General features: G+C 38.8%; 1 protein-coding gene across 1 annotated transcript; it reads left to right on the forward strand.

Moving 5' to 3' along the window:
• The first annotated feature begins 302 nt into the window (after window positions 1-302).
• On the forward strand, window positions 303-17,599 carry hsd17b12b (hydroxysteroid (17-beta) dehydrogenase 12b). The gene is made up of 11 exons (XM_018683360.1): window positions 303-641; window positions 7,237-7,283; window positions 7,479-7,554; window positions 8,292-8,399; window positions 8,723-8,787; window positions 9,924-9,968; window positions 10,940-10,974; window positions 12,241-12,322; window positions 13,040-13,105; window positions 13,330-13,479; window positions 16,187-17,599. Exons 1-11 carry the CDS (start codon window positions 464-466, stop codon window positions 16,292-16,294), a joined length of 960 nt encoding a protein of 319 aa, XP_018538876.1. The 5' UTR covers window positions 303-463; the 3' UTR covers window positions 16,295-17,599.
• Window positions 17,600-21,905: the final 4,306 nt, after the last annotated feature.

A 21,905-nucleotide genomic window follows, 5' to 3' on the forward strand; every position in this document is an offset into this window, starting at 1 on the left:
CTTAATAAAGCTGCAGAGACTGTGGGATAAGGAGTCAAATATGTAAGACATCAATCACAGGTAAAACAGAGAATATTATATAAGGAGCTTGAAGAGAGAAGTGGTAAGAAAAAAACATTAAGTGTAAAACTGCATAACAGCCCATGAAATGCCATAGCTTCTACATTTTATTTAATTCTATTTTAAATACGGACTGATGACAGGCAGGAGTGTGACTGTGGTATAACAGTAGGTGGTAGTAATGCTCTGATTTATTACAGTTTGCCATCGACAGCAGGAAACCGAAGAAGAAAATGGTCCAATCACAGGCAGCCAAGCTCTGATGCGGATATCCTGAATCCTCTCCGATCCACGCATCTTGCACTTTGAGCACTTCTTTGCACGTTCAAACTAAAGATTGCGTTAGTATAGTTAGTTAACAGACACAGGTGTGTGTGTGTGTGTGTGTTTGTGTGGTGCAGGGATGTCGTCCAGCGGAGAAGCCGTGTTCCGGGCCGTGGAGACGCCGCTGTTCTGGCTCGGTGCTCTGACCGCGGCCTGGCTGTCTGTGTGCTCCGTGTACCGGCTGCTGTCCGGGATCAAGGTGTGGGTGCTGGGCAACGGGCGGCTCGTGTCACCCACCAAACTGGGGAAATGGGCAGGTGAGAAACTGCGGGGGGATACGTTAAGATAGTTTATGGCATTTTTGTTTAAACCGTTTAAGAATGGTATGCAAACTAAACAGAGGATGTTACTACTGATACGGGAATGTTATTGACTTCTGGACACTACTTTCTCATAAAGCACCACTTATAGAGTATTATAAGCTTTAACAAATGTATTTATTAATAATAATAGTTAATTACTAGTTCGTACTGATTGTTTTCAGATCAGTCATAAGTCATCAATAACGACAGGTTTTGGGTTGCTAGGTTGTGGAAAAACCTCTTTCTTCATGACACTAACTTCTACACTCTCATTTGAAAGTCACCCTGAAGTCTGCTGCTAGAAAGTTAGTAAGCCATTAACAAAGGATGTGATATTTGTGCCTCTAGATGTTAACAAATCATTAATAAAGATCTTTTCCAGAACCCAAAAGTTGTTCTTGTAAAAAATGATCTATAAAGCATTAGGAAGTAATTTATTACCTTGTGATACTGCTATGAAATACACCCTAAAATCTCATTTTTAAAAGTGTCCTTTATCAGATTGTGGTAGTGATTCAGGGTGGTTCCTGTGCAGATGAGCATCTACCTGAACCTGAACCCTAGACATGAATCCAAGCTACCAAAATTTAAGAAAAATGACACATAGTTTCTCAAAACTCCCAAGAATGTTCAGCATCCAGTCTAAACACATTTTACTGTTTCTATTCAGTGTCTTCTAGTAGTGCTGCATTCATTACTCAGTCTGCAGAATATTAATCAACAACTATTTTGGTAACTAATTACTAATCATTTCAGTCATTGTTCACACAACAATTCCAAATATTGCTGGTTGCAGCAAATATGAGGATTTGTTTCTTGTTTGTTGTTGTTTCACACTAAGTTCTGACTTTTCATAGATGTGACTGTTGACTGTTGATTAATCAAGAGAATAATCAGTAGATTAATTAATAATGCAAATGATCATTAGTTTCAGCCCTGTCCTCTAACTTCATTACTGGTATTGTTTTTACATTGTAATCACATTTCACGATTTGTCCTTCTGATTTTATATATATATATATGTGTGTGTGTGTGTGTGTGTGTATATCAGCCAGAGATATATTTTATCAGCCAGAGATAACAGGCCATTGAGCAATGAAGGTCTGCAGGCATTTGATCAACCTGCATGAGGGACTAAGATTAGGAAATACTCACTGCAAAAATTATGTCCGTACCTCTACCTATAAATACTACTATTAATCCTACTAATACAGCCCCATAGATTTTCTTCATTTTTTCTGTTGAGACTCATAAGGTTGAATTTAATTATTTTATTTCAGCAAACTGACTTTTTAGGACTTTAGTGAATAGTTTTGTATTATGTGATGATATGACTAAGTTTAATTGCATGACACTATTGCAGTATGATTTTATTTTACAGTCAGACATAATTTCTTTGACAAAGCATTTTTAATTCTTTGAACACATCATCAACAACCTGTACAGTACTGTGCTGTTTCACTATGTCACCACTGTCTTGCATAATAAGGACTGTTTCATAGTTCAAACTGGCGATTGCAAAGCCTCTGGTCTTCTCATACTGCTTGTTACACCCTTTGTCCCAGACAACAGCAGACTACAGTGTTACTCTGTGGTACTTCTGACAAAAAGTAAAGAATGGGCAGTGAATGATCAGCACTTTGTCACTGGGTGTAAACTAATGGTAGATCTTGTCAGCGGATTATGGCTCGAGAGGATTATCAAATCAGACTGAATACTGTCCATCTGTCCATCCTGCTCACTGACTCAACCTTGAAGTTTAAACAGACCGCTGGGATTGATTTAATGTCATCTGGCGTTCAAGGTTCACATCATAACACAGAAAGAGCTCAAAACCTATCATACTATAGTCTAGAAGAAAATAGGAATAGTGTTTTACTTGAACACTTGGTTCCTAACTATGTTATTGTTTTTATCAGAGTCTAGATTCACCACTGAAATGAGAGGATTTTAATTTAATAATAAATTCTGAGTGGTTTTGTTCAGCCTGTGCAGTCACAGTCACATCGGTTTGCTAGAGAAGCCCAAATGTTTTGAGGATGCGAGCTGAAGTTGCCTTTGATCTCTTCTTGTGTGCAGCTAAAAATGGAAAGGCATCAGGCGTTTTTTTTTTTTTTTTTTTTTTTTTTTTGGATTACACATGCAAAATGATTCAGAATATGCAATGAGCCAGAGGAGCCCGTTAGCCTTGGCTGCTACTTTCATTCACAAACTTTGTCTCACTGAAGTGGACTTGATTGAGAGGACGGCCTGATTATGTAACAGGAGTAGAGCCATTCACAAATGAGTTTCACATGAGACTCAGGATCCTTGGGATTCTGGTTCACTGGCGCCCACATCTCACTTGTGTGTGTGTCTGTGTGTGTGTTGGAAGGAGAGAGAAAGAGACAGAGAGAGAGAGAGGCGCTGTGGTAGTATTACAGAGAGCCATTGTAGTAGTATCCTAATTAAATGACATCTTGCTATCTGAGACAATAGCTCAATTATTAATAATATAGCTGGCTTATTGTGATAGTAATGCAGCTGGTTTATAATAAATCAAGTTAATAAGAAAATATGCTGTATGTATCTAAAAAAAAAAAAAAAGTTATGGTCTTGAAAAATAAAGAAAAACAGTCAAACAAAAGTTTGACTTGTTGAATTTTTTAGCTTAAAAATGGCTGCCTACAGCTATAACTATTGATTATTTTAATCTTTGATTAGTCTGCAGTCAGTCATTTTGCTGTATAAAATTACACAAAATAATGAAATATTCCCAGTATGATTTCCCTGAGTTCAAAGTGACATCTTTGAATATCTTGTTTTGTCTGAACAGTTGTCCAAATCTCCCAAGATATTTGCTATGGAATAAAACAGAGGGGAAAAGAAGCATATTTTCACATTTGCAAAGATTGTACCAGATAATTATTTGGCATTTTTGTTCAAAGAGTGATTAATTGATTATCAAAATAGTTGCCATTTGGTCAACCAATTGATTAATTGGTTGACCAATTTTGCTTAATCAATCACTGAGGGCTTCTTTAGGTCACCTCCTGAAGGCTGAAAACTGGATTCTAGAAACGTTTTCACAGAGTGTGATGAGAGCAGTAGAAACTAAAGATGAGCATTTGACAAATGCAACACATTAAATTACAGTTTATTGAGTTCATGTATTGGAAAAGAAGAATCTACAGTATGGATCCATGTTATTTTGGCGCCTCGTAGCGTTGTCATCTCATTTGTGTTCACTCTGCACATAGTGTAGTTTGCAACTATTGGTACAGTGTACTTACATGTCCTCTACCAATAATTTTTGTATGGAATTGTTTGTTACAAGTACACAAACTGTTATTCCCCAAGAGAAGAGAAAGTGAGTCTAGAAGTAGGGCAGGATGTTGGTGTATATTTGTCTAGACTGTCTGCTGAGTCGCCTCTTCAGTTCTCTCCTGCATTGTTCAGTGCTTACCAGTTACTAAAGCAGCACTGTTTGGTAGACAAGGGTTCTCATAATTCTGTTTGTTTATAAAGGGGCATCTCTGATAATCTAAGTCTGAGATTTAAGAAAATACATACAGTTTATGTTTATTTCATTGTGGGCTATCAAATCCATGGTGGCATGCGTTAACACTATCATCAGAGCATCTAGCCAGTCTAACCTACATTTGCAGAAGACAGCAGTTCCTAAAATAGACTGTGCTTTATTTGAGTGAAGGTAACATGCACAGCTTTTTTTTCCCTGTTCTGACTGCAAAACAGTTCATTCTTAAAACAACTAAAAATAACCCAGCCTATGTTCCCCTCATCATTGTGCCTGCAGACTCTCACTCACTCTCCCCTCCTCTTCTCAGTGCTATTTTTAGTTGCCCCCAGGATCCCCCATGTTCGTGTTTGTCATTTTCTCTCCTCTCTTCCCTCCCCACTCCCTTCTGTTTGGCTCTGCTGCGGCCCTGGAGGATGCTTGGCACCTCAGCATCATCTGTACGCAGGAAGATCACATAAGGGGGAGATGGGTACAGCAAAGGGTAGAGAGACAGATGAGTAAGAAGAGGAATGAATGGTATTGTCAAAATAACAAAATAATTGCTTAAAATAAACTTCATCCCTGCAGGGATATTTGTATCGGACATTGCAGCAACAGCACAAACCACTTGTCATAAAAACAACACCAACAAGGTGTGTAGTGCTTAGCAATATGGCTAAGTTTTGTTATGATAAAAAAAACTCCCATTTATCAACAATATTAAACAGGATATATACCATGTCTGTAAAATAGTTGTCATCATCAAATATAAAATATGTAGTGAAAACTTAAACTAGGGATGTGCTAATGCTAAGCTCACACTACATGATTTCAGCCCTGATTTTCCAGTTGACAGTTTGTGGAGATCGTGGAGAAAAGCCCCAGATCAGTGGCACATCAGTGCTGAATCACTACTTGCTAACTGTTCAAAAATGCTAAAGATCCAATTAGGATTTGTCTTGGTGAATGACCTTGTAATTTGTGACCCCTTGTCGCTGATGAGTCATATAGTGTGCAAATGCAATCATTTCAAAATTCCTGATTACAGGATTCCAAGTTGTATAGTGTGAACAGTGCAGCAATGCTTAAGTGATGTAATGTTCACTGGCATAAGGTGATATGCCAGATCTGTATCAGTGCTTGGACTGAATTTATTGTGCAGATCAGGTGTCGGCCATGATGTGACTGGCAGCAGAGCTCTAGTAACTAAGATCATCAATGTCAATAGTGCTCTAATCTTAACTTAACTCAGGTACTCGGGTTTGTTTTGAATGGAGGTTGCACTTATGTCTGTATGTCTTGCATATAGTATTTAATGAACCTAAGAGTCCAAGGCCCTGCTGGTAGACCCTAGAGGCTGCACTGTTCAGTGCACCCAGCTAAACTGATGTGGTTTGACCTAACTAACCCACCAATATTACCATGTTAAGTGCACTTTACTCTCACAAGTAGGTCTAAACCACAATGCCAAAACAAAAAACAAAATAACATGAAAGAAGAACAGAGTAGCAATAACAAAACTGACACCTAAAGATATAAGAGGAGAAACAGTATGTAAGTTAACACAAGAACAAGATGAGTATTGCTCTTTAAGACAGGCCGTACAGGTTACACTGGGACACATTGTAAAGCTCTGACTCTCCATCCTATTCCCCATCCACTTTTTGTTATATTTAGCCAGAGGTGTGATGAATAGTTGCTTCTGAAAGATGGGAATTGCTAAAAATAGGCGCCTGCTGCTGCTGCTTTTTGTGCCAGGCAGTTCCAGGGCATCCGTTCGCTCGACTGCCACCGATGACAGAGAGGACCTCACTTTCCCTCTCCCTCCCTCCTTCCCTCTTTCTCTCTCTCTCTCTTTGTCCTCCTTCTTCACCTCAGCTGCTCTCCTTGTACCTCATCCTGCAGTACATCTGTCTAACGCTGGCTTTCAGCCCTTTACTCTGGGAAATCAATTTATTTTTTATTTTTTGAAAGCTTTTCATGCCTGGCCATCACTGGTGTCTTTGCACTGCACTTCCCAGGGATCACTTGTCAATTGTCCTCAACTCTGCTCGGACATCTATATGATCATGATAATGCTCCTGTAGGTGGCGTTGTTTGTCTGTTCCTCCATGGTAATTAGCACTGCTTTGTTTTTCTACACTCTTTCTGCAGTGTTGAGAAATTTCTTTCCCTCAATGTTCTGTCTTCATCTTGATTTTGCACCAACGAAGATAAAGAAAAAAAAATCTATATATGAGTCTACAGCAGGAAAGGGAAAACATCCCTGGCCTCAAATTTTTAAATATTCTTCTCTTTCTTTCAAAGCAGCTCATGCCAACAGAACACATTTCAGACTACAGTGAGCTCTGATTGTTAAGGTGTGGTCTGACACTGAGCTAGCACACAGCTAGCTAAGCTTTTTTTTTTTAAAACTAATCCTTCTTCTATATCATGCTGCAAATGTCCAGGTAGACACTCATGTCCACATACTTTTGTCTGATTTTGGTCAAGGCCTCTTTATGAATGGGAGCAAATCCCTGCAGTCAAGTCCCAGTATTTAGTGGGAAACCTTCAAAGAAAGGCATGGAGCAGATTAGTGATTAGTATAGATTAGATCAGTGATTCTCAAACACTCAGTGTGTGAGGGTGTCTGTGTATATTTATCCAGTATATTGACTCTCTGTTTGTTGTCAGTGTCAAAGGTTAAGGGTGTAGCCCATACATATTAACAATGTTACATTCATAATTGTCTGTGGGTTTTTTTCCATCTAATTTATATCCTTATGAATTTTTCATCATGTAGTAAGGATTTATGCTGATAGTTAGCTGTGACTGAATGTAGAAGTATAAGAATATATGAGGGCAACATAATTTTTTTTGTTTTAATGGGCCAGCCAAATGAGCCCCAGTTTTATGATCACAGAAGTACTATCTATACATTGTACTTGTACTCGAATTTACCAGTGAATAAGCAAAAGTACTTTACCTTATTACATTTTTTCTGTTTTCAAATTTGATTCTGAATATCACAAACTTTAATCATGCTTTCTGTCTTTTCTTACCTTTTAGTTGTGACAGGGGCCACAGATGGGATTGGGAAGGCCTATGCAGAGGAGGTAAGATTCTCTGGAAATTTTCTGACTTGACCTACTGCAGTGGGCCAAAGTCACACTTTATTTAATGCCATTCTCACTCTGTAATCTACAAAATCTCTACAGGCCAAGTTAATGACCTATGTTGCTGTGCTGTGCAATAGGTGTTTAAGTACAGGCATCGTCTTTTGTTGACATTTTTTTTTTGTGTGTTTTTAGCTTGCCCGCAGAGGCTTTGCAATCGTGCTGATCAGCCGATCTCAGGAGAAGCTGGATGACGTTTCCAAGGCGATCGGTGAGTCGAATGCGTGCTTATTTCATTTATTTATTCATTGTTTCAAATAATCAGTGCAAATGCTGACAAAAATGTTGCCACATTCGTGGAAAATGAATGGAAAGTGAAGATTTTTGAGTTTCATACAAATCACCTTGAAACACAGTATCCAGCTGTGTTTAATCCATCAGTCGAATGAATCCCACATTTTACACTCAAAGGAAATCAACAGTACCCGTAGTCCAAAGACACAAAACAAATATAGTTCACATGTTAAGTATAACAGCTGCTTGACTGGAGTTCTTAATGATCCAAGTAGCTATACAGCCTCACTTATCCTGAACCTGAGACGTTGCATCCATATTGCACTGTGTGTGACGGTCCAGTAGGGCTAAAGGACTAACAACTAAATGATATTGCATAGAATTGCATGTTTTGCGCGAGTGATCCTTTAGTGAATGGAGATTCAGCAGGACCCTTATGCCTTTCGGTTATGAGGCAGTAAAGCCTGCTGCTGGAGCTGAAAGTGAATCTGTCCAATTAAATGAAAGTGTTCTCTTAAGGGAGGGATATTCTCATTGATGATGAAGGATTATTCCAGGGTTTAATCATTTTTTCCTGCTCTTCTCTTCCCTTTTACAAGTGACTGTTTGTTAGCAATGTGGCCATTCATAAATGCTTTACACAAATGAGTACTTGTATCTTTCATTGTTTCTCATATACTAAATTAAATTGTTTGTGCATATTTGTATCTTCAGCAAGCAAATGTGGTGTGGAGACCAAAACGATCGCAGTAGACTTCAGTGCTGTGGATATCTACTCCAAGATTGAAGATGGACTCGAAGGGCTGGAGATTGGAGTACTGGGTAAGACTGGAGCAGGTGCTTGGGCCACCTCATAGAATTTAATTAGGTTGGTCACATGAAATTGCAAATTCAATTTAAACCAAGGCCTACAGACATCAGGAATGCTGTATAGTACTCTGTGATAAATGTAAGCTTTTCATGTAATCATAAAGGTTAATTTATCCTAGCTTCTTCAGCCCTTTGCTGCCCTCCTTAGACTGGAAAGAGGAATAACACTCTGAATTCCACATTTTCAGACATTTAATCTTCTCCTCATTCATCAATCTGTCACATTATCTTGCATTTTGAATGTCACAGTGCTGTTCTTTTTCTCTTGTTGACAGTGAACAATGTTGGGATATCCTACTCTTACCCTGAATTCTTCCTCAATGTCCCCAATCTCAACACTGTAAGTTAAATGCTTATTATATTCTATTTACCACACAGGCATATAAAGAATAAAAGTTTTGTAAATCATTTCATAAGACTGCAAAGACTTGAGGTGGTAGTAAGAGCATATAGCTTAAGTCATTTTGTCTTTCATACACACCTTACCTCAGATCAGTTTTCTGCCTCATTAGTGCAGACAAAAGGGCCATCATGTGCAGATAGAAATGAGCTTCAGACAAAGTGACCTAAACCTAAATTTTAGCAATATTAGCTAACATTAGCCACCATACGCAGAACTTCTGAGTGTATTTAACTGAGCAGTGGCGAGTGTTATTGCTTAGTTGTTTAATTTGTAAAGCAATGCATATGCTGTTTCCTTTTTCAGAAGTGAGTTTGTATTGCTTTATGGTCAACAGCCTTTAGCATTTCAGCAAATAAATTCTGCCATCCATTGCTTTAACAAATCACTAGATAACACCTATAATACCTGCAGTGGATGCTTGAATGGATTAAATAGTTGACATTTCTGAACAATGATGTCAAGACAAAATGCTGCTGCTTGACTCATTACTGCAACAAAGAGGCACCATCACATCACTGCTGTGCTTTCCTTCCTACACTGGCTTAGATTTCAAATTGATTTTATTGCTCTCTTTTAAGGCCTTTAATGGCCTTGCTCTTACATACCTTTCTGATTTACTGACCCAGTATGTACCTTCTCAGCAACTTAGATCTGTGGATGGAGCACTGCAGGTCACAGTTACTGACAAAACGTGACCTCACTATTAGAGCCCCCACACTGTGGAACTCTACCGACTGAAGTCAGACACACTAAGTCTTTAGCTTCTTTTAAATCTATTTTTAAAACTTTTCTCTTTGTGAAAGCTTTTGGAATGTTTAATATCGTTTTTTTTTCCCATTTTGTTTTATTCCTATTTATTGGATCTTATTCATTTTATTGTTTTTACTCTGTGCTCATGTTCTTTGGACTTATTCTCATTTTATTTGCCTTATCTGGTTTTATTTCTTTTGTAAAGCATAATGTAAAGAAAACATGCTATATAAATGAAGTTTATTATCATTATCATTATTATAAGTAAATGTACTAAACACACTGCCCAGATTGTAGTAATACTCCTGTTCTTCTGTTTTCAGTTCATCGATACAATGGTCAACATTAACATAACATCAGTGTGCCAGGTGAGTGTTATTATTTTAAAAGATTGATGTTGTGATGCTTTTTGACACAGAAAAACAAAAGTATTTCTAATTCAGTTTGATATTCAGTAGAGGAACTTATGTAGTGATCAAAGTCTTGTGTCTATGTGGACAGAAACAGAGAAGTTCCAAAGAATGAAAAACATGAGCAAGTATAAGGGCTGTGAAAATGTATAGTCAACCTGGAGACCCCCTGGCAGCAGAGGATCAGTTCCTGTCTGCACAGCATAGACTTTCAAATATTTTATGTCTCACTGTGACTGTGTGCCCTGTGTTGCCTTTGAGCATTGTATGTCCAAGTTTTAAATCCACTGTCAGTTATTCCCGTAGACCAGTAAAACATGCACTCATACATACAACGCCATAATGCATCCCCTAGCTCCTTATCCTAACCTTAACCATTACAACTGAATACCCTAACATAAACTGAACTCTAACCCTAACCCTAAAACCAAGTCTTCATCTTCAAACAGCCATTTAAAATTGGGGGAAGCTATCTGATCCCACAAGTGTAGCGGGCTTCCGGTTTTCAGACCCCACAAATATAGTAAAACAAGCCCACACACACATACACACACAACACAGTGACATAATGCGTAGTAAGTCACTTCTCTCTCTCTTCTCCATGTTCAGCAGCTCCCAGAGCAACAGCTAAAGTCCACCCACTCTCTTAACACTTAATTTATGTCATTCAATATTTCTTTAAACTGCTCCCTTTGCTATCATTATCATTTCCTTTCTCTCTTTGTCTTCCTTCCCTGACCACCTCTTCACACACAACCCACACACACACACACACACACACAGACACACATTTACAAATGTGGATGCAGTCCTCCACACACTTGTCGACAACCCACACACATTAATAGACTCTTTTGTCTGTGTAATGCTTCTTGAACTGTTTCTCACATCTTTCACCCTCTGGTTCTCTCTTTCCATTGTTTTTCCAGATGACACGAATCGTTTTGCCTCAAATGGTGGAGAGGTAAGTACTGGATGATGAAGAGGTAATATTGTTTGAATCAACTTCATATGGAGTTGTGTTATCCAAATAAATGACTCTCAGTTAATTTTAATGTTTTTTGCCACTGTGGCATTGATGAATATGAAGATACAGTCAGCAGCCCTTTAGCTTAGCTTAGCACAAAGACTGGAAACAGCTATCCTTTAAGTTTTAAATACATGAAATAAAAAGTAACGAAGCATTAATATTGAATATACACATCCTTTAAACTCGATTTGCTGCAGAAATTCTTTACTTTTACTACTATTACTAAAAGCACTACACTTAAAAGCTGAGGGAGGCATACGTACACGGTACCAACCATGTATTGTTCAACACTGGAATATGTGTGCATGAAAAACTAGGTTCCAAATTGTTAATTTTTGCAGTAGCTCCAGTGGAAGGTTTGAATTTACAGGATTATTCCTTTTTGGGAAATAAAACATACTGTGCCATCTGTAATTTTGGTAATTGTCATGTGATAGATTGAAGCTATTACAGCCAGTTCATGCATCCACCCATTGTCGGCTGCATTGGGCTGGAGCCTATTCCAACTGACGCTGGGCGAGAGGCAGGGTACACCCTTGATGGATCCTCAGTATTGCAGAGCCAACATATATAGACAACCACTCATACTTGCATTCACACCTATGGGCGATTTAGAGTAATCATTTAACCTAACTTGTATGTCTTTGGATTGTGGGAGGAAGTTGGAGTATCTGGATGGAACAGTGAGAACTTGCACCTCCACACAGAAAAGCCCCGGGCGAACCAGGTTTCAAACCCAGAACCTTCTTGACAGTGCACTACTACTACACCATGTGCCGCCCCCACTTGATTCAACTGTCTGATAATTTTAGACTGGTGTAGCCAAGGGAAATTAAGTTTCATTAAGCCTTCAGTTACTTGACAATCATATACGCATAGAATATGATTTATTTCTCAAGAAATCATCCACTGTAGTTTAAATGGAATAATATATGAAAGCACCACGGGCAGGAGCAAAAATATCATCAGATTGTAAATATTTAGGTTTTGATGTTACTGTATGTTTGATCTACCAGCTCTCCTTTGATGTACAACAAGAGCAGTTTCAGCTCAGCTTGCAAGCACACATAGTACCATGTTCTTTTCTCATCTAGGGATTGATTTCAGGGTGAAGTGTTTGTTGCTTGTTTCCCTCTTCTTTCATACTTTGTGTTTCTTCTCAGTGTAAAAGAGCATTTGTTTATATTTCTGTGTTTCCAGGAAGAAGGGAGCCATCCTCAACATCTCGTCTGCCAGTGGGATGTACCCTGTTCCTCTCCTCACCATCTACTCTGCCTCCAAGGTAATTGCAGTACATGGTTTACGACCTTTTCTTCAAGTGTTAACTGAAGTGTTATCTACAGACGCATCCCAGCATCATAAACAGTTTACAACTCACCATATACTGTTGTCCGTGAGGAGAAATCCATCTTTGTTCTCCTGCTATGAATTATTCTGTGTAATCCACCAGCATTCACTGAGGCAAAACTTAACTACTGATGATGACAGATGTTAGTTCAACATTTATTTAGATGTAGGGATAAAGTGAGGGATCGTCTTTTTTCTTATTTGCTGTTTTAATTGTTGAATATAAATAAGTCGGTGACTAACTCAGGTCCCGAGGTAGTGTACCAATTAAAAATGTTTATAGGAGCATGTGGCATCATAATGTTTTATAACCGTCTCATGTGTGTTTGTTAGCTTAAAAGCAGCCTGCTGTTCAGTTTCCGCTGATTAATTTGCTCGTGTCTTAATACTGGGTCATGTTTATCTCCTAAATCCAAGTTTCTGCAGTGCGAGTTTAAAAGTGCATCTGAAATACATCCAGGGTGAATCTGTAGATTAATGCTCAATTTCATGATCATCACAGTTCATTGAATATATTTCCTCTTTGCTTGTTTTTGCACAGCAGTTTTTGTATTGTATATGCTCTTATTATTTAGAGAATTGAAATCCCAAGGCTTTTTGGTGTTTGTTGTTTGTAGATTTGGCCTTAATTACCTGTCTTTATCTTGTGTAGGCATTTGTGGACTACTTTTCACGAGGACTGCAAGCTGAATACAAGAGCAAAGGCATCATCATCCAGGTAAAGCCTGAACCAGCTTTAGTTCCACTGCTACAACCGCATATGGTTTTAATAAAGTGTGGTGGTTCATAACTATAGTCAGACATGTAATTTGAAGGACAAATCTTTGGTAGGGTTAAGAAAAATAAGCGATCATCTCAACACTGTGTTGATACTTAATCTAGCTGTGACAGTAGACACATTTGTGCAACCATTGTCTTTTTTCTCTTCTGTTTTTTTTCCAGAGTGTTCTGCCATTTTTTGTTGCAACCAAGCTGAGTAAAATCCGTCGGGCCACGCTGGACAAGCCCAGTCCAGAGCGCTACGTTGCAGCCGAGCTCAACACCGTGGGGCTACAGACCCAGACCAATGGTTACCTGCCCCATGCTGTTATTGTAAGTTTGCTTCATTTTGATTATCACAAGAAATATCTGATCTGACTGATAACATCTGAACCCACAGCAGTTGTGTGCTTAAGTGTAGATGCTAAGAGCTAGCTTTAAACTGAGTGTCTAGCAACAGGGAAGGATGGAAGGAATGACAACTCAAGCCACAGCAACCGGCAGTTAGTGAGTTACTCAAATGTTCCGCCAGTGTTATGATCCACACCATCTTCACACACTGCAGTGGTGTGTGATGTACCATAAAGCCTTATGCACTTCTCACAGGAGAAGTTACAACCCAAGTTACATAGGGCAAGAACAGGTGTTCAATGTATGGAGTGGGAATCAGAGAGGCACTGCTCTTCCTGTTAGAAGTCAGTGCAACCTTAAAATGATTTTGACGCTGTTACTTTAAGATAAAATAGTTACATAATGTTGCTTTAAGTGCCTCTTGAGTGATTGCTAAATACAATCTATTTTGTACATCGAAAGTCAAACAGTGTTTCTGTATAACCAGGTGAAATACATACAGTTCCTTTATACTATAAAAAACTTCACTGTAACTCTACCGGGCTTTTATTTATTCTAAACAAAGTTTGCATGTTATGGAGGCTGGCATTAAACGCCAACTGAAGACCTTTACTGTTTTGTTATTTGTACACTCAACTGACCACTGAGAATGACTCAAGATCTGCTGACAGTGGCTCAGTCAGTTGGAGCTTAAATCACTCTGCAGGCCAATTGTTCCTCCGCATTTTATAGTCCATTATATAATCAGCCTGAGCAATAGAAATGTACCTTGACTATTTGGCAATCTGAATGACAGTATTAGGAAGGAGAGCTCAGCTGGAGCATCTGGGAATGATACTATTCAAACACAACTGGTATCTCTGTAGCAGTAACAGTTGTGGTGCAGCCTAACACTCACCGGAACAAGTGAGACTCCTGTAAAAGGTAGTCGAGGTCTGTCATGGCAACAGCAGCGAAACCTCATCAGGCTGCAGTTTCACTTTGTACAAAAGTGCCTCCTACCAGCTCATCTCCATTCACTGAATTAATGTTGTGTCAACAAGTTGTTAAAGCATCTGTCAAAAGGTAAACATACTCTGAAATAATGGAGTGGGATGCTTCACTACCTGCAGTATTGTCTGCATCCAAACGCTGTAATTACTCTGTAGAGACACGAGCATCAGAAATGAGACGGGGCACAAAATCAAATTCTGATTTTCCAGGAGGTGTCTTCATTTTAGCAGAGGTCACAGAGAGCAAACAGCCATTTTCTCCTCCCAGTCCCTCCATGTTGTGTTGGATACTGTTGAACTACAGGACCTGAATATCAATGATCATGTTTATTGATATATATATCAGTAACAACACCATCTGTTACAATATACATGTAGTCAATAAATCATATTCAGCATAACAAAGCCTCTGTTGATCCTGTTCAGCTCAGTGCAGATAATGTAAACTCAGCACAGATCTTTTCTGTCATCAGCCCCGTTTTTCACAAAAGCACAAGCTGCAGACGAGTAGTGTCTGTGGTGATTATCTGATAATCCCCTCAACTGTGCAGCACATTTCTGTCCATTTTCCAGCAATAATCCACAGTTCACCAGTATCTAATTTAGACTGTGATAAAGCTGCAATCTGCAACCCTCTGTATGTTCAGAAACACCCATACATGTTCTGGCATCTTTGCTGCAATTAATTTGTGGATATATATTTTGGTTGCACAGTTATGATGTCATGGTAAAAGACCTAAAATAATAAAACTAAATGGACGCCTGTAACTGGCTGATCAATATCATTGACCAGCCAGGTTGAAAAAGGTTGTGTGAGATGATGAAGTTGAGCAGCTTTGTTGTCATTTTAAACTGGATGTGTATGACAAACAACAAACCTCGACCAGCATTTCTCAGTAGCAGACTTTGTAACAACAGTAACTGTGCTCTTTTTTTAAGTCTTTTCAGCACACTCAACAATAATTCAAATTCATGATCCGTTATTATATTCACCTTGGTTTTAATGATATATCTACTTTGAAAGATGACAAATTTCAGCTTTGAAGTAAATTAGCATGATACAATTAAGAGAGAATCTATTGGCAATGAACTGAATATGGTTATAATAAGCTAATGGCAGAGCCATTTATGGTGCTTCATAAAACTGCTCCTTACTTAAAAAGAGGATTAAAAACAGTGGGGGTTTCCTTAGAACAAAATCAACTGTTTCAACTGTTTTATTCTGAGTAAAAGCTGAATAAACTGGCATTACTGTTAAAGCAGAAAAGGTTCTATTGCTATAAGTTGAACTGCCTACTAATGTGCAATATATAGAAAATAGATGCAAATTAACTATAATTGTTCAGGGAGGTAAGTTTACCGTATTTTACAACTAACAACTACAGTAGTAGTAGTATCTTTGTAGCTTTTGATAACATCAGCAAGAAAAGGTAAAAAAAAAATGCTGAAATGTAAATTTTCAGTTTTATGATCAATATGCAAAATGTTCAGCTCCTGTAGAGACTCGCACCACAGTGGGTGTAACCAAGGCATCATTTGAGAAAAGCATTGACATTAAAACAGAACAATTGCCTGAAATGTTCCTTTGCACAAACGTGCTTGCCACAGTTGTTGCTCCTGTGGGTTGGAAATTAATAATGAATGCTCATCTGTTATTTGTAAATGCCACCAGCTGACCATGTAATTTCCCTCTGTAGGGCTGGGTGACTACAGCTTTGCTCCCTGCCAAGATCCTCAACAGCTACATGATGGGGATGGGGTTGTCCCAGCGCGCTCGTTACCTCAAGAAACAGAAGCAAGGATAGATAGGTTGGCAGCGGCTGGGAGCAGCAGTAACAGACAGAGGGGACCAAGTGTTAACGAGTCGTCTGACTACCACCATTATCATCACGGACCAAGAAGAGAAAGTATGACAGTTTCTGAGCAACATCTCAGTCTCCCTCTCTCTGATACTCCTAGTCATAGATGATGTGAAGCAGTACCAGGCCACAGTTGCCGTTAAATATACTCAATCCAAACAACCGTGTGGAAAAATATTGAACAAAGCAGTGCTCTTATTGAGTGATTAGCTTTAATCAACAAAACACTAACATGGAAATAAAACCAACTTTAATCAGCCATCTGAAAAACATGATCGAAATACAACAATTGGATATGTCAGAAGGTTGGAAGCCTCTGTATGTTTGTGTGTATGTTTGAGCCTCCTGTGAATATGTGAACTAGCTTAAAGCTGTTAAGTAGAACACTGGAGGGTGGCACTTACTTACCCTAAACACTTTCTAAAGCACTTAAACAATGTTTTATCAATTTTCATATTTTTTTTCTATTTCATATCTTGAGTTTCAAAGCACACAGTACCAACAAAAAATCGTTAAAGATCTGTTTTCTTTGGTCATCTTAATATTTTCCTGGCGGCATTGATGTGGTGGCGAGGGGACTGCATGTAAGATGTAACCGAATTACATTTCATACATTAAAAATGTATAACATTAAGAGGATTTTCTGTAGATGAATAGCCAGCACTGAGAGAGAAGCTGCGGTAAAATATTAAAAGGTGTGCTAAATTGATCTTCAAATTAATTCTTACAACTGGTGTTACAACTGTTAATGAGTTGATGGTGTGTCTCGATCTTTTCACCTGCATTGTTGGATTTACTAAAATGTTAAACCAGACCAAACATACAGATACAAGCCAATGAAATAATGTAAAATCTCTGATACATGTCTTTGACTTTCTTCTTTGAAAACTACATGTATGCTGTGTGTTCATACAGTATGTCAGTAATAGTCTCATATTTCATGTATCTTGGCTCGGACATCAGCTTTACGTTTTACTGTATTAAACCCACTGGAAAATTTGTACTTAACATTTTACTTACTGACAGTTGCAACAGCTGGGGACCAACTTCAGTCCTAAGGCTAGTGCTTTTCTCAAGGGCAGTGGCATTAGGCATTAGGCATATTCCTAATACCGGTGAAGCGTGTTGTTGGGTTGAAAGCAGGGCAAACCAGAACACCTGGGTGTTATTACAGTTTATGTCCTGACTGTACAAAACTATGTTGCATTTGTCCTTCCAGCCTACAATAAATATGCTTTTCAGATAACTTCACCCAGTCATCTGTCTGTTCTGACTTCTTATGCTCAGTTTCACCCATCTTGTCATATGTGTTTTGAATCACATGGCTGTAGGATTTAGAGCATGAAGGTAGCAAATTTTAGCTGATAAGTCTTGATAAGAGAACAGTACTGGTTTTAATTTCTTACTTAGCTCTGTAATTAGATCAAATATGACCGGATTAGGCGTCAGATATCACATGGAAATCTCTTGTGTCAAATGGCATCTCAGTCACACACTATCACAGCAAAATACATACTGTCAACAACAGTCTACAAACTCCTCTGTGTAATAAAGATGCCCTACATACCCATATTTGATGTTACATCCCTTTACAACCTATCAATCAGGGCATATAACTTACTTGGGTGATTTTACAATTTTTTCGTCACTTTCGCAGTCCATACAGATGTGTTGCTTTTTTCTCGTTCTGCCTCTTCCCTCCCAAACATTACCATCCAGTTCCCATGCCAACAGTTTCTGAGAGATTATTCCGGTGCACCGGTATGGAAGCTGCGGAAATGTGTCATCACTGACAATGTAGGAGGGGAGAGGAGCTCTGTGTGTGGAGGGATGCCCAAAGGAAGAAACGAGTGGGTTGTAGAGATGTATATAAAGAGGAGCTCAGTGGTGCTCAAGTCCACGGCTCACTCAGACACACACACTCTGTGATTTCACAACAGAGTTTCAGAGCAAAGAGCATATTGGAAAAAGGAGCAAAACAGGATCTCTCAAATCATCTCTCATCAAGCAGAGCCCTCAGGACTGAATATTAAACAGCTCTCACTGATTGAGTATTGTATTACAATTCTTCACAGATTTTTGTCATTTTTTTTGCATCATCTGTCCCAAATCAGTGGAGACAGCTGATCAGATACACCAGAATTTTTAACAAAAGGCTTTAAATCCTACATCCACCACCACTATCTACTCCAGAGTCTTCATTGTCTACAGCTCGTCATCCTCACATTTGGGCCACCGCTCACTGTTCACCATGGCGACCAGCATGGACACGCTCCCTGCCCATCTGCTGCCTTTAGTGATGGAGGAGTTCCCCCAGTCTCTGGCCACGGCTTGCGTCTGCAGAGCCGGACAGCGTGAGCCACGCCTCCGCTGCGTGCAGTGCGGCATCATCGAGGAGGAGGAGGAGGACTGCTCCACCCTGGAGGAGGACCAAGCCCAGCGCTCCTTCCTGCAAACCGTGGAGAGCCTGAGGAGGAGTACAAGATGAGCCCCTCCAGACGAAGTTCTGGCGTGACTGCAACATGTTTGACCTATTTGGCTTCCCTGCAACCAGTTTGGAGACCAACAGATGTCTACAGATGAAGACTGTGCTGACTTAGAAACCTCTGTGGGTCGTGATATTTTGGTGTAACTGTCATCACTAGTGGGCACCATATATGGCGATGGATTAGAGTGCACAAGAGTCAAGACACTAAGAACTGTGATGGAGAATTTCAAAGAGATAGTGAAAAGCTGCTGGCAGTAAACCACTGTTTGACATATTTTATCAATATATTCAAAGTAAATTTGCCATGTTGTTACTTGTTACTTTCACCATGTCAGATTCTTCTTCTTATTATTATTAGTATTATTCTTATTTATTATTATTAACATGACTGCATCTCTCTGTCTTTATGTTCATATTGCCTGCTGCTAAGATTTTGACTTTAATATATAAAGCTGATGTTCTAACATTTCTTTGGTGGTCTGTTCTCTCTATTATCAAGGGGAAAGAAAAACAGAATCTGTTAAATTTAATGCAGACACCTTAGACACACTTCATCTCTCCTATTCATTTCTACTTCAAATCTAATACTAGAAGCTGTGTTGCAGAAAGCCATTAGAATCTTTCAGGCCTTTCCATGTGGTGGCACTATTGATACACTTTTTTGAGCTAAATAGCACAGACTACTGTACGCTGTAAAACACAACAATCCCTCCTTCTAGTCCAGCTTAACTGTTTATTGGCACCTGCAATCTGGAATCTACCCTCACTATTCCTGTCATGATTCAACCATGAATCTATTATACTTGATTTTTTTCAGAGAAGAGAAACAAACAAAAGGCATAGTCATGAATCAAGATGCCACAACACACACATTAGTCCCCCACATATTATACAGTGCCCTCCTTGGACCTTGCAATATGTGGATTTTCTTCCCCCTTCCATTTAAAAAAAATTATAAAATGTAATCAGTCCTCTTATGTCCAATTAATTCCAACCATGTTTACTATCATCAAGGCAGGTTTTACAGTGTCAAGCTCTATGCGTGCATCATCTCTGCAAAGGCAAGAATGTGATATTCCTCTGTTTAAAAGGCAGAAACAAGCAATTACGAGGCAGCCACTGCAGGATGAATGAGCAGTTGTTTGAATCAAAAATGTATTGGATTGCACTTTCTCAATTTCTTGATCATTTTCAGAAAATAGCAAAACATAATTTTTTTGAAAAATATGCTCTGCAGATGTCTGCTCCATAAATGAATTCAATTACAGATACTGTACACCAGCTGCAGCCTGTTTGATTTTTGTTTTTATGTAAATATCTGATTCTTTGTGAGGAAGCCTTTTCTTTTCTTTATTTAAAGTGCATTCATGAGAACAACTCTTTTGCTTCTGTTTTCTTTGTCACTTAATTCAGCGATTACTGCAGTAGTGTTGATGTGAGAGGCTGTTTTCCTCTTGCCAAAGCTGTGTGTATTCCAACAGACTTGAGTCCACCACAATTTTGTTTAATTATTGATATTGATAAGATAAAAATTTTATGACCTAATGAATAAACCTACTTTTTGGACAGATCATATTTTCTCACCAAGATTACACAATGTTTTTATTTTGGTCAAAAGAGTTTTGTTTGATATTTACTGAGAGTGAAAGTGTGGATATTACTGTTGAATCACTGATACACAGGTAAAAGTTATATCAAAAAATCACCTCAAGTAACCTTCAGATTCTCTCTTAAAATACAGCAGAATTTGTTTTTAAATGAGGCTTGCATTTTATTTTTTGCTTCGGTATTTTTCACCAGTTCTGAATACCCATCTCTGTACCCATATATTTCTGTTAAGCAGCATGAGGTTGCTGGAGTCACCAGTCTGTTGCAAGAAAAGCACAGCCTTCCACACTTACACTGACATCTATAGGCAATTTAGAGCTGCTGACCTGAATGCCTTTGGCCTGTGGGAGGAGGACACCCACACAAACACAGGGAGAACATGCAAACTCTATACAAAGCGGCAGTTTATTTCAAATTCAGGACATTCATGTTGAGAGGTGACAGCTAATACTGAGTTCACTGAAGCATTTCTCAAGAGATTTTTGGTCACTGTCCTGAAATGTCCTTTTACCCTGAATCTCCTCTTGTGAGATTTGAATCACACACACACACACATACACGCACACCACAGCTAGAAACACACTAACCTACACTGCAAGCTACAGCGTTTCTTGAACTTTCTGTCTCAGTGGAATTTCTAGGATTAGGAAACTAAGAAAACTGCTGCCTCTTTTATTTTGCATCTAAACTAAAGCAGTGGGGCAGCACAGGGGTGCAGTTAGCAGTTAGCACTGTCGCCTCACAGCAAGAAGGCCCCGGGACTTTTCTGTGTGGAGTTTGCATGTTCTCCCTGTGCCTTTGTGGGTTCTCTCTGGGTACTCTGGCTTCCTCCCACAGTCCAAAGACATGCAGCTTAGGTTTACTGATAACTGTAAATTGCCCATAGGTATGAATGGTCATATATGTTGGTCCTGCGATGGACTGGCGATTCGTACAGGGTGAACCCCCCCTCTCGCCCAATGACAGCTGGGATAGGCTCCAGTCCCTCTCTGACCATTAACAGCTAAGCGGTATAGATAATGGATGGATGGATGGACTAAAGCAGTGTGGAAAGGTAGTGCTGTTTCAGATTGGCTGTAAACGTAATAGATTGCTTAGTACTCAACATATTTTGAAGGATTGATCATGAAAAGATTCATGGAAAACATAAACATATTGATATACTGTATTGGTGAGAGTTAATTTGTGTAATCCCAACACAACACACACACAAAATATCATTATTAAATAGATTAATTAATTCACATAGGAATAAGTTTACTGCTGCTTGAGCAGGCGTAACAGCTCACACATTTCTGTAAGTGTTTCATGAAACAAAAAACAAACAAATTGAAAAACTTTCTTTCAGTTACTTTTACCATAGTTTTCAACTGTTATTTCCATCAGCTGATTTAGTTTTGAAAGCTCTGTCAAAAAAAGAAAACAATTAAAAAAACATATTTACATACATATAAACATATA

Source organism: Lates calcarifer, linkage group LG2 (genome assembly GCF_001640805.2).
Source record: "Lates calcarifer isolate ASB-BC8 linkage group LG2, TLL_Latcal_v3, whole genome shotgun sequence".
In the NCBI taxonomy this organism is placed as follows: Eukaryota; Metazoa; Chordata; class Actinopteri; family Centropomidae; genus Lates; species Lates calcarifer.

Coding starts and splice junctions, on each gene's coding strand:
- hsd17b12b (XM_018683360.1), top strand. CDS start 464: ATGTCGTCCAGCGGAGAAGCCGTGTTCCGGGCCGTGGAGACGCCGCTG. Junction 7,555..8,291: donor TGACGTTTCCAAGGCGATCG/GTGAGTCGAATG, acceptor TTGTATCTTCAG/CAAGCAAATGTGGTGTGGAG. Junction 13,106..13,329: donor GCAAAGGCATCATCATCCAG/GTAAAGCCTGAA, acceptor TTTTTTTTCCAG/AGTGTTCTGCCATTTTTTGT.